Genomic DNA, 13,916 nt, shown 5'->3' with positions numbered 1-13,916 from the left:
GACTTCATTTTCTACTATCTTAGTAGAAAATGCTCTTTTGATTCCTTTTCCACACATGTAGGAAATCAGCAAATGATCCCCTGGGTGGCTGAACCGCAGGCTGGTTTCTTTGTTGGTGGTTCCCTCACTCAGCAGGCCCCTCCTCTCCGGATGCTGCCTACAGGTGCCCCGAGGAGGGCAGGAGCTGCGTGCAGAGCCCACGAGGTAGCCACACCTCTCATCTCCACAGCAGAGCCAGAAATACCCTGTGTTTTGTCCTAACCTATCAAATGAAACCCATATTATGGCAGAACATAAATGGTATCTTGACTGGGCAAAGCCCTCCACTAGCCTTTAAGAACTAAGGAATGTTTTAGAAGCTCTGGCTTGCTGGAAGTCTCTCCTGCCAAGAAAACCACTTGAGGTCAAAGGTATGAGGGTGAAGGTCAGCAGGGCAAACCTCCCCTCTCAGAAGCTCAAAGCAGCCCTGAGACAGCTCAGCTGGGTAAGATTTCAGGGAGACCACTGGAAAGTCCCTTATTTTAGTTCATCCTGAATGACTCCAGGGCTTTGATTACAAATTAGGCTGAACAAAGACCCATGGGCCTGCATTTCTCCTTGAAGACCTGAGCCCAGGGAAGATAAATCCCAACCAGCCAGAGAAGGTGCTTTCTCCTGCCTCCTAGATACAAACCGCGTGGCCCCCACAGTCAACCAGGCTGGGGCTCCAGCAGGGGAAGCACAGACCCTGCTGGATGCAGCCTTTCTGTCCCCAGAGCCACTTGCCTATGAAGCAGGTCTCTCAGTGAGGGAGAAGACAGCTGGAAAGGTAGCCACTGCTTCAGCAGCAAGAGACCAAGAGAATTCTCTAGGAAAAGGCTCTGATTAGCATATCTCAGACACAGAGCTGCTCTTGAGTAGATAGAGCCAGATGACACACTCGTGCTAGTACCCTGGATGAAGTTTCCAGAAACTGAACTTTAGAAATTCTAGGAAGCTAGGAAGCAAGGGCACAAAGACCAGCTGTTTCCTTCATCCTTCCCGCCCTCTTCTCCAAACGGTCCACATTACTTCTAGGCCCATCTGAGACTCTAGAAGGCTGGAGGGGAGAGGGCTTGATCGGTAGTCTCTGCTTGTGTGCCCATTTCAAGTTGAGGAAGGACGGCTGGGCTCAGGCACTGGAAGCCTCCCGCCCAGGGTTGCATGGCTCCTCCCCTCAGAAATGGGCAGCGGGGCAGGCCTCCCGCCCCAGTCCCCAGGCTCTCCTCATTCTCCCCACGGCCAGGCCAACCCCCCCCCCAGCCCCCCCAGGCTGAGGCTGTCCGCAGTACCTTGTGGGTGAGAGAGTGCTGCTTGAGGTGGTGTGGCTGCACGAACTCCATGCCGCACTCGGAGCAGATGTAGGGCCGGATGTCCTTGTGCTTCATCATGTGGTTCTGCAGCTGGCTTGGGTACTGGAAGGTCTTGTCGCACTCGGAGCAGTTGTATTGGATGGGCCCGCGGTGCGTGGTGAGGTGCCTCTTCAGCTGGGCCAGGGTGGGGAAGTCGAGGCCGCACTCCACGCAGATGTTCTCCCGCCCGCTGGCGTGCTTGGCCTCATGGGCCTTGAGCTCACTGGGGTAGGCAAAGCCCCGGCCGCACACGCGGCAGTTGTGCGGCTTCACTTCGCTGTGCTGCATCATGTGGCGCTTCAGGTGGCTGGTCTGCGTGAAGGCCTTGTGGCACACCTGGCATTTGTGGGGCCTCGTGCCCTGGTGGGTGAGCATGTGGGTGTGCAGGTGGCTGAGCTGCTTGAAGAGCTTCCCGCAGCGGGTGCACGCGTGCGGCTTGATCCCGCTGTGGCCCAGGATGTGAGTCACCAGGTTGTATTTGGAGGTGTAGGACTTCTCGCAGTTGGGGCACTGCCAGCGCTTCTGCGCCCCGCCCACGTCCACGTAGTAGCTGTCATCGATCTGCACGTTCACGTCCACCCTCTCCACCTTCTGCTTGGTCTCCTCGCTCTCCTGTGGCTCAGCCTTTCGGGGCAGCAGCGGGTCCGCGGGCTGCTTGGGCATGAAGGTGTGCCGGCTGAAGGGGAAAGGGGAGGCTGAGGGCATAAAGAAGGGAAACATGAGCCCCGGGGGGACTTTGGGGTAGTAGGGGTAGGGCGTGGGCAAGAATGGAGCCGGAGTCGGCTGTGGCCACACAGCACTGGGCTTCACGGGCTCCTGCTTGACGGGTTTGCCCCCCATGTGCTCCAGGGTGCGGTAGAACTGGAAGCCCACGTTGCACAAGTCGATCATCTGCGAGTCATACTTGGGGCGTGGGGGCTGCGGGAACAGCAGAGGGAAGTTCGGGGGGCCGTGGGTTTTACTCTCCTCGGCGTGGAGGACAAGAGTGGCTTCTTCAGATGGATGGTTATAGGGCATCTTGGTGGGCACGCTCTTCCGTTTCCGAGACCCTCCTCCTTCAAAGACGCCCGGGAATCCGTCAAGGTCTCCTGGAGGGGGTTCATACCGGAACTGGGAAAAAGGCCCCCGGAGAGCTTCTGGGAAGGGGTGTCTTTGGGGAGCTTTCCCTCGGGAAGCCACTGGCTGCAGGCAGTGGGGAAAGGAGGGGGACCTCTTCACACCCAAACTGAAATGCACATCCTCATCTTTGATCATCTTCATTTCCTTCTGCATCCTTGGCAATTTTCCTTTAAAGAGAAAGAAACTTATTGTTTTTAAAAAAATTCTTTTTCCATTAAAGGTTTTGGCTGGATGTCAGTACTAATGTATGAAGAGTAATGTTTGCTTAATACTGACCCTCATTTATCCTAGGGCTATTCAGAATAGCACTTTTCCCCCTTTGCAAACCTGGTTACAATTGTGGAGAGCACTGGCCCCTTGGAGTGGGACCCTGGGCTCCAGTAAATCCTCAGCCACAGAACCATAGCTGGGAGGGGCTAGGGTGGGGGCCTGTGGGGCAGACTAGATTGGGAAGAAGAAACTGGAGAACCCACGGAGCTGTTGTCCCCACTTAAGCGGAGGCCACCAAGGCCCACAGAGATGAAGTGGCACGCCCAAGTCCCACAGCTACTCCCTACACGAGTAGGACCTGGGACACCTTCTGCTGTGGCTCTTCAGCCTGAGATGGAATTACATACACCGATGGTGTCTTATAAGGTTGGTTCTTCTCTAAGGGAACCAGTGATTTCCAGTGATTTCTCCATCTGGGGACCTTGCTGCTGGGGAAAGGGGATATTCAAAGCCACGCTGGATTTTAACAATTAACTCAGACCTTGGGTTATCTGAGTATCTACCCCGAGCAAGGTGTGCTGCTGGGATGTATCAAGTGGATGAGATCAAGGTGATGAAGCATGTAACCCAATGTGACAAAGTCATCTTGGCATCTATGCATTTTAATCTAACATCTGAAGCAGCTGCAGGGAGAAATTCCAGGATGGTGAGTCTCTAAAACTGTGCCTGCATCTCCCCCTTTGCATGGGCGTCAGAGTAAAGCATGGCATTTGGTGACTCCTGTAGAACAGACATTTCTCTGCTGAGCCAGGTACCACGCCGCCACATCATACATGTCTGGGAGAAACTGTGGGGCCACGGTCTAAACTGGGGGCCTGCTTCCTTTCACACGTCTCCTTGCCATTTTTCTATCCTCCTCACCTGGATACTGGTAGGAAGATCTAAGTGGCTGGCTCCACAATTCTAGTGAGAGCCTTTTGTACCTACATCTCTTCAGTTTTAAAGGGATTGGTTGTTTTTGCTCATTAGAGGATTCCTCAGGGCCAGTCACCCTGGCCGTGTGTGAAGTCTGTCCTCGGGTCACTGGAGACAGGGCTGGGATAGGGTCCTGGACTAACTTGGGGCTCTGGCCTTCCTTGGGCATGGCTACATGCTGAGCAATACAGGTTGAGGGGCCCAGGGGTGAGAAGGTCCACAACTTCCAGTGGTTTTCTGTTGTCCTTGGTAAGGTAAATATAGTTTTTATAAGTATCTAGATATTCCCAAATCGCATGTGTGTGTTTATGAGATGTTTGGGAACTGCAGCACAATTTTTTAAAATGGCACTTTTTATATTGGATTACCAATTCCAAGCACAGATGATCCAATTGAGGGAAAAATTATGTGCCCTTATTTTATGAATATTTAGGCCTTATTTAAAGTTGTTATATGAAAGTGTTAGAAACTACAACATGATATCCATCAATCTTTGTGTTTATGCGAGTGGCGTGTTGTCTTCCTTCCCCGGGTTCCAGGCTTAGTGATGCAGAGGGAGAGCTTGCATGTCCAGCAAAAGGGAGGCCCAGGCCTGTGCGATGCCCTTGTTCTGCTCCTTTCTGACATGATTAGCTAATGCTAGGCCTTCTACCACTGCTGCCTCAAGCCCCAGGCACTGGTAGGAAGGGACAAATGCAGCCGGAGGACGCAATGACCAGCTTGGTGAGACTGGGAGCGTGTGGGGGGCGTGTCAACATGAGGGGAGTGGTGCTGTCACTATCAAAAGGACCAGGACAGCTTGGAGAGGGCAGAAGCTCTCAGGTGGTTTTTCATGTTTACTAGATTGTCGCTTGGCTGCAATTCGGTGAGTCGTGAGCCCTAAATTCTGTAGCGTTATAGAAGTCCTGGCCTGCCCTGAGAATTTGCTACCTCTGTAGAAATAATGCTCTTTCAGACTAGGCTAATGGGTCCTATTAAAATGGAGGGAAAATGGCAGCTGCTTTTTCTGGAATTTCACTTTGGCCACAGTTGGTTTTATGCCCTCTTTGGAGATAAGATCCTATTTGTAAAAAGGCGGCTCAGACTGCAGAGAACTCTTTCAGGCTATTAGTGACTACGGCAGACAAAGCAGAGCAAACGCAAATGCATTTGGATCCTGTGTGTTCTATTCTGATCTGGTTAAAAGAGTCAGTTGATTCTTACTTTGTATTAGAGAGCTTGACTGGAAAATCAAGCTCTCCAGTATAAATGTCAGAACATGGGCCAGAACTTACTGAATTTTTTGTGTATTGTACTATTAAGAAAGTATTTGAAAATGTGTAGCTAATGATGTCTGGCATCTTTATGTTTTATATCTTATACTGGAAAGCTACTTAATTGGAGAGGAATGTTATCGCTAATGTTGAAACTGAAGGTATTTCTGTTTGTACACATTATTGTCACCTTTGTTTAGCATTTTTGTTTTTACTTGTGACATTGTCTACTAGTTGACTCATCTTACTATATTAGGAGTGACATAATGTAATGGTCATTTTAAAAGCATACTTATTTCAGTGTCTGCATTTTTGTTTTATCACCATTGACCTAGTAAAGCAAAGAAACATCAAACAGAAGTAATGTGCTTTTTTTTTTTTTAACACAAATGGCAGAATTATGTCCCCCAAACCCGGAGACTTTACATATGTACATTTTAATTTCCTCCCTATTTCAGTATAATAAAAACTTTCCCCAGGTTTCTGACTTATGCATATATATCTCAACCCTAAATTAGTAGTTATTAACACAGGAGGTTTAAAAAAAGCATTGGGATCCATCCGAAACAGCAGCAGTTCCTTTAAAACAGCGGTCCCTTTCTGCCTAAAAATCTTAAGGGGCACTGCCAGTCCCTACAGAGGCTGAGGAGAAGTCAGATCTGTTAACTCTCAGCCCAGGTAAGAAGGAAATCAGCTGCACTTGTTGCTACTTACCGATATTCCTGCCTTCTGAGCACAGCGCACTAAGGCCAGGCCATAGCGGGTAAAGGAAAAACACCGAAGAAACAAACCCATACTGGGGATGAGGAGCATTGACGGGAGGAGCAGGGAAAAGATGTTCTCCTCAGGGGGTAATTTATCTGGAAATCGGTCAGTTCGACACCGTGAGCAGCCTCTGCACAGCCATTCATCGACACCCAGAAAACCTCAATGTGTGCCACCCACGTGCTCCTCTCTGTTTCTAAGAGGAGGTCCACAGACATCTGTGACAGATATTGGGTTTCTATGGGAAGCAGAAGAGGTTTGGGGGCAGCACTGATCTACTCAGACAAGGCAGGGCAGCGGCAGGGGAGCTGTAGGCCCTCCCTGGGCAATGGTCTAGCTGCTCCCAGAAAACCAGTAGGTTGAAGGATATGAAGCATGCCCATCAGGACATACTGAAACAATAGGCAAAAAGAAAGAACTAGAATTATAAAAATAGCTGCTGGATAGTGAGAAGCACATTGGTTTGGAGCCTGAGGGTCTCGGTTGGAGCACAGGCTTTGTGTTACAATCGTGGGAACTGAGCACGTTTTGGGGGAGGACCCGATGTCATCTGTGACATGAGGTTCGGGCTATCCCCACTGGGCTGACGAAGACTCTAAAATAGAGTGTGTGTGTGAACGTGTAGTAAGCCCTGAACAGTGTGGTGCTCTTGAGGGGTGAGGAAGAGTGGACAGGAGTGGATGGCTGAGGTGATGACCCATGGATGATGCTGACTGACATCAGCTCTGTTCTCCAAGTTGGAGCTCTTTTCACTGTCAACTGGCATCTGGGCTTTTGCTTTGCAAGTTCAAAACCAAGGCTTTGCCCATCTACCTTGAGTTAGTCTTGTCATAGTAGTGAATGTGAACCACACTCAATGAGGCCAGTGGGTTAGGCCAGGGTGATTTTCTTTATTCAGTGTGCAGATACCCCTCATCCCTTCTCTATGGCTTTGCTTCCTATTATGGAGATACTATCTCTGAGTCTTTATTAATAACCAATGGCTTTTGTAAGTGGGGACAAAGGGGATTGGGTGGTACTGTGAGCTATTTCAGTCAGTTTACGGGAAGCTGAAGAATTGCCCCCCATCTACTATCAAATGCCGCCTTCCTAGGAACAGGAGGACCTGTTTGTCAAACCGAAAGACTCAGGCACTGGGACAGTGCTGGGTCAACACTGGCTCTTGCAGTTCCTGTTAGACTGTGAGGGCAGGGACTGCGTCTGTTTCATTCACTGCTGTGTTTTCAGTCCCTCGCACAGTGCCCGGCACAAAGTAGATGATCAGTAAACTGCTGTGGGATAAGCAAAGGAATGAATGGTTCTTGTTTTTAAAGTCTCCATGTGGAACTTCATGGGCATAGACAACAGTGTGGGAATTGTCTGTGGGAGCAGGGGGTGGGATGGGTGGAGGAGGGCAAAGGGGGAGAAATTGGGACAACTGTAATAGAATAACAACAAAAAATAGTTAAGCAAAAAAAATAAAATGTATGATTTTATCTTACATGATTCAGACGGCAGGTGACTTTTGGGGATGTCCCTAATCAGATCACGGGCATACTCATAAATTCTCAGGTCGTTGTGGGAAGAATTTGATACACACACTTTGGTGTTGGGTTGCTTACCCTCCTCCGTTTCCAAGGGCACCATTCTCTGAACAGACCCTCAGATTTGGGGAAAGCCCTGATTCCCGGCCTCACTAATGCGAGGGAGCCATCCTTAACATGCCACAAGGTTCTGCAAACCAGTCGTAAAACAGACACCCAGAAAGTCCAATGGGCAGTAGGAGGTAGAAAGACCCCTGGGCTGAGAATGTAAAACATACACCAGAAGTAGTTTATGCATGCTTTCACCCAAAGGAAATGTTTGGGGAGTTAGTCGAAGTTTACCCTTTGTACTGACGTGGGGGTGGGGAGGGAGAGGCTTTAGACAGAATAATCATACATTTTTATTGCTATGTTCAGAGAATGTTTTAAGTTCCTGGCGTTCTTCCATGTATACTCAATCACCAAACCCAATAGGCTCTACGTCAGCAACAAATTGTTTGGGGAGGAAAATATTGTACTGACCTGTGTTAGGGGAATCTGGGACTCAGGATGTCTTCTTTTTTTAAAAAAATTATTTTTATTGTATTTTTTAACAGGTATTATCCATAACAGTTAGTTATGAGGAAGTAGTGATTGAATAATTTTAAAAACAAAAACAAAATCTCCTCTTGGAACCATAATGACCAAATAGAAATGCAAGGCCTAACCAACATGAAACTGCATTTAGTTTGTGGGGGGAGTGTGGGGGAGGGGATGCTTCTAATAATGCCCTTTAATTGGGAATTCACCGACTGTTCCAAAATATAAATATTCCCCAGATAAAATTACTGGTATTTTGTGGTTCTCATTCGAACCGAAGGTCATTCCAGTAAATGCTAGTGGAAGAGTCACGGTGAGTCAGCATGCCGGGGGCAGACCTATTTGTCTCCCTTCTATTCATCCTGAAATTCATGGGGAAAATCTCTCACATTCTTTGTTCCCTGAATATTTCCGAGGTTTCATTGGAAAATGCTACATTTTACTATTGGAGACACTGGTTTCCCTTTTAATTTGGGAGAATGGCACTTCACTTAGGTGGTCTACTCTCAACAAAAATGGAAGCAAGGAAGAGGTTAGAGTTGAGGGAAGGTTTAAGAATGAGGAGCAGTGCTAAGAGCTGCAAAGGTTGGGGAGTTGTGGGAGAATAACAGGAAGGCAAGATGGGAAATATGTGGACAGACGGCCAACCTCTCTGTTCAGACAAAAGGATCTTGTTATAAGACTCCTCCGATGTCGGATTTTATTGTATCACCTGGTTCTTTCTGAATTTGTGATAACAGAAGGAGACTTTGAGTCTTAGAAGTAAATGTTCTAATGATTCAACAATATTGTCAATATATATGTAGCTGTACTGCTGACTTCTTCATGTGCAGGTCTTTGGCAAAAAACAAAACCAAAACCAAAAAACCATTCAGTCTTGTATTCCTGTGACTGGCAGGACTAGAGGGTCTCTCTAAGCATCTGGAACATAGAGAAATATGTTCTCAAAGAATGGCCGGCCCTGTCATCCCCTGGGTTAATGGTAGAGTCAAGAAGAAGTGACCAGATGCTTGGTAACCAGACCCCAGGGCCCTTCTGGATGCTCTTGTGGACATGATTTAATTTATAAACCAAAAGTCCTCTCATTTTATTAAAAAAGCTAATCTGTCAACCTATGGCATGGATTGAGTGCCCTGGGTGGTCAGAAATACTAATGAGACATTTTCATAGGTGAAATAATCAACCGAACTCACATAATTTATTTATTTCAGTTCCTAAATACCACCAAAACATAATATAGTTAAAGTCATGTCTAGTTTTCCATTGTTTAAATTGTCCATAATAACGTGCTTATATACCATTTTTATATACATATTTTTAAAGAGTCCATATTCAACAACAGCAACAAATTCAGCTACTCACTTGCATAGGTTAAATGGATGCATATTTCACTTACAAAAGTTCTTAATGTCTAGGTCTCGTTTCTGGAAAGCAAGAGTGAGTACAATTACTAGAGCACCGGAGCAGCTGCTAGTGTGTTGGGGTTATCTCTGTCCTCGTGACCCATTTAAAGGAAGGAAATGAATTGTAGATATGACTTAGCAGTTCTTTTTCCCAACACTCAGAGCTACTATAGCTCTTGTAGATAGAATTCCAACTGGAATGTTAGAGTTTTTCTCCTGCTTTCATTGGGGGAAATGTCCTTAGAATATATGTCAACTTTTTTGTTCTGTTTTATGTTCATAGATCAAGTGAACTTTGATATACCTACTGCTAGCGAAGCAACTACACACACACATGCATATTAAAAGCCTCATTTTCTCCACCTCTGGGAATGATAGTATATTTGGTCTGGTGGGCCCCAGGATTGGTAGATAATGCCAGAAAATATCCAACGAGAACTATCTGACCAGTGTGAGCTTCTGCAAGCAAAAGTGGTAAGGATCAACCCATAATAGAGGTTAGCCATATGTAAAAGGAATATATTTTGAAAGTGAAACTCAAGGCAGCATTTTTTGCAGGGGGGCGGTGAAGAACTGTTTTTTCATCTTGAATGTGGTGGTGGTTACACATCTCTCTATTTGTCAAAACTCATACAACCAAAGGATGAATTTTACTGCCTGTGCATTAAAAGGAAGTTTAAAAATATAAAAGAAACTTACAAAAAATAATACTTTGCCCATCATTGTAAAAGAGTAATACAGAGCATTTGGGAAATATCCAACACTCAAGGTGACCAGACTCACCCTCTAATCAGTTCGTATCTGTGGGATACATCCATAATATGCATGTGACCTATAAAGAGGGAATTGGGTTATACGAATTGATAATATTAATTTCTGCTCTATCCAAAAGGTAATGGCAGAAAACAGCTTTTTTTCCTTGTATGTAGTCTATTCAGCAAGGATATTATGGGGCAGGGGTGGCACGTTAAGCTGTCCTTCAAGGTCTTCTGGTCTTTGGCTCTGCTTGCATTTAGCAAAGAACAATTGCTCCAACATCCTTTGATATGTAAAGTAGTCTGCCCTCAGTGGAAAAGACCATTCTGGTCATTAGAAAACACACTCTACCCCTCGTAAATCAATAGACTGGCATTGATGTTCAGGTCCATAGATCACTCTTGGAATCATTTTCCTTAAGCCTGATTAAGTGAGTGCTCTTATGAAATGGAACTCATGAATCTCCAAACCCACAGACCAAATTCTGAGTCATGGCAACCCCACCAGGCCTTGCTATCCCATGAAGTCTACCTGAGCAGCCAATTGCCTTCTTTCTTTGATACTTCTTCTTCTTATTATTATTTTTTTTTTGTAGAGAGCAGGAGGGAGGTAGAAAGAGGAGAGAAACATCAAAGTGAGGAAGAAACACCAATCAGTTGCCTCTTGTACATGCCCCAGACATTGCCCTAATCAGGAATTGAACTGGTGACCTTTTGCTTTGCAGGACGACGCCCAACCCACTGAGCCACACTGGTCAGGGCTCTTTGAGAGTTCTCATTGGATATACCAACCAGAGGGTCCCAAGATTCTGCAGGGCAGCGGGTGGAGAGAACCTTACCTACTGGAGGCTTTATGCAGACCTGGAAGTGAAACTTTCCTTTCTACCAGAGCTGGAAGAAAATCCCTCACTTCTCTGAGGTCTACCACATTTGTTTGATGTTCCACTCATTGATAGGGTCCTGTGTGGCTCATCACCTTTGTTTGTGGGTGGGCATCTTATATTTCTAACAGAATCTGATTAAGAAGTCAAAAATTTGCCTGGTGCCATATCTGTTGTTGGAACCCAATAATTACTTGGAAATTTATTTGACAAATACCCATTTTCTAACTTGCTCTCCCTCCCTCACATACATGGACACATAGCCTATCTCTGGGGAAAAAAATACAAATGTCTGGTAATACTGGTTGCCCCTGGGAAGGGACACCGTATGGCTCAGGGAGGAAGACTTGGGAGCCCAGCAGCCAAGTTCCCAAATCCATAATCCATAGGAAGGCACGTTTGCCATTGACCAGTTCCCTGGGTGGAGACTTAATTGTATAACCTTTCAACTCATACTTTCGTACACTGTGACTGACTTAACTATTCAAATACTTGCATTAAAGAATTAAAAATTGATGTAGGCTTTCAAAGAGCAAACATTCAGACAAAATTAGTATTGGATTCTCTTCTTTTTAAGAATGCTCTCAAAGCATTTCTTTGGACAACTCAATTTCTCTGCCCAAGGTCTTTTGATACCTCTGGCAGAGCTCATTGTAGTTTGTACACTGGGCTTGCAGCATTATGACCCAGGCTTATATCATCAGGGACACAAGTATTAGCAGCTGCAAAGATTCTGACTGGGAGAAGCCTCCCCAACGCACTGACTTGGCAAACCACTCCAGGGCCTCCTCTGTGCCTGCACTGCGCTCGGGATCAGAAAGACAATGTCTAATCAGCTGGACACTGGTTTCAAGGAATGCACCACCTGGGAGAAGAAAGAGGCAAACAGATGTGGAGAAATATGTCCTAAGAGTTACAACAGAAGAATCTTGAATAGGTATGTTATTTGCTGAATATGAAAGAACAATAAGAACGATATTTCTTTTACTGACATAAAATATTTTCCTTCAAGAGATTCTTTTTTATTCCATTGTTTATCATTAAAACCTAGGTTAAAATGACACAAAACAGAGGAAGGAATAGCTGTGAAAGTGAGGCAAGGAAGGAAAACCTCCCGCTTCCCCAAGCAGTGCCCCGCCTTCCCTATCAGCGCGCTCTGTAGAACAGAGGGAGACTTCGGTGACTTGACAGCCAGGGCCGACTTTCGTAAACTATATTAGGAAAGCCAGGTGTGTGTAAGTCAAAAATAAATTTCTTTCAACCTTGAAAATTCAGATAAACATGAATTGGCTGAGCAGATTCACAGTAATTACAGAATCACACGTGGCAAACGTGACCAACCCAGTGTCTCTGTCCTACCCCTCCCTGAGGTTTTCCTTGGCTCCCTCCCCAGTGCCGACAGGGAACTCTGGGGAGCTAAGAATGAGACTGTTGGACTGGGGACAGTGTTGGGTCTTCCCCCAGGGTCCTAAGATAGTTGGGTTGCTTAAAAGTTTCTTTCAGCCTAAAATAAAAGTGCCAACCTACTTACGCCACTGCAGAATCATAAAACGTCAAAGCACAAAGCCTAAACCTTTCCCCTGTCTTTCATGCCGTGTATAGTGACTGGCACTTACTTCCATTTTTAATAATGAGTTTTCAAATTATAATAATTTTCTAGTCTTAAAGTGATTTTCTGTTCTTCAACAATAACTAGCAGATAAAACTACCAAAAAAAATCTGTGGAATTCTCTCCTTGTACGCCTCCCTTTCTGTTCTCCTCTAACAAGTAGGCAGAATGCTTTTTGTTTGTTTGTTTGTTTGTTTAAGATTAGTCAACAGAAGGAATATAATTTGTTTTCAGATACGGTTCATCTTGCTTTTTAAACACAAGTGCATTCTAGAGGCTGTCCTGATGTGTCATGTTTAGAGAATGGCCCCGGAAAGCAAGGCTCAGATGCTCAAGAAAGAGCACATTTGTACCAGAATCCCCTAACTTTGAACCTAGCTCACCCCTTTTCTGAACCTCAGGTGCCTGTATGTTAAAATGTAATTATACTCCAGGGTTTGTTATTGTTTCACGTGTCTCTGATTCTTGGATTTTCCACAACTTCTTTTTTCTAGTATGTTTTCTCCCATTCACCCCAAATGTTAATGTTATCCATAGAAAAAAAGCAGAGACCAAAGGGTCCATTTGCCAACACCTTCTACCTCAGCCATTCATTTTTGATGGGGTTTTTTTTTTTACAAAATCTGGTTTATTGCTTTTTGGAAATGACTATTAGCTTCTCTCCTTCTTTCCATTCCCATATCTACAACTTCAGTTCTAGTGGCCACCACCTCACCCCTAGATTACTTTCACCAGTTTCCATACACTCTTCCAGATCTTTCTTGTCCTTCCTTCCATATCTCTCGAATACTAATGCCAAATCCATCTTCTAGGAATTCATCACTTTTTCTGAGACAACTCTGTTCAGGAGCCTGCAGTAACAGTGTGAAGAGATTGCTGCTGTCTGCAGTGTGGAGATTGCTAACTGTCGCTTTAATATTCGTTCCTCCTTCTCCCTTAAGAAAGAGAGCCCTGATTTTGCTTGTGGTAACAATGTCCCAGCAAAACCACTAGCTTCTCCAGACATCCTTTCAGCTAGGGCTTGCCCTTTGCCACAGTTCTGGCCAGGTTGCTGTAAGCAGAAGACTACTAGGGATTTCTGAGAAAGCTGTTGCATTCCTAATGCAGAAACCACCCGAGTACGCTTTCCTGCCTTTCTTTTTTCTGCCTGGAATGTGGATGTGAGGCTGGAGGTGGCACTGTCATACTGGAACTGAGAAGCTACACGGTTAAGGGCAATGCCTCCCACAAGTGTGGTAGAGGGGAAGAGGGAAAGTGTCGATATGGAGCTACTGTACCCACTTGGTACTGGTTTGCTTGTTATTTGAGAAAATGAATCCTATTCTTAGTTAAGAAAGTGTGTTCAGAGTTCTGGGGCTTGTAGATAAACCTACCTGAAACACAAGCAAATCAAAGGAAACTCCTCTCCCTGACGTTCAACGTCCTTTATAAGCAGGTCCAGTTCAATTCCCCTACTCTCTCAAATCTTCTCTTC

At 45.7% G+C, this 13,916-nt stretch overlaps 1 protein-coding gene across 1 annotated transcript in view; it reads right to left on the bottom strand.

Moving 5' to 3' along the window:
- The window catches only part of ZNF366 (zinc finger protein 366), a 61,708-nt gene that overhangs the window by 16,849 nt on the left and 30,943 nt on the right, over positions 1-13,916 (bottom strand). The window contains exon 2 of the mRNA XM_024578579.4: positions 1,311-2,656. Coding sequence (XP_024434347.2) covers positions 1,311-2,642 — 1,332 coding nt within the window. The 5' untranslated portion in view covers positions 2,643-2,656. The remainder of the gene's footprint in view (positions 1-1,310; positions 2,657-13,916) is intronic.

The sequence above is a fragment of the Desmodus rotundus genome, chromosome 1 (genome assembly GCF_022682495.2).
Source record: "Desmodus rotundus isolate HL8 chromosome 1, HLdesRot8A.1, whole genome shotgun sequence".
Taxonomy (NCBI): Eukaryota; Metazoa; Chordata; class Mammalia; order Chiroptera; family Phyllostomidae; genus Desmodus; species Desmodus rotundus.
This window is presented reverse-complemented; position numbering and strand designations above follow the sequence as displayed.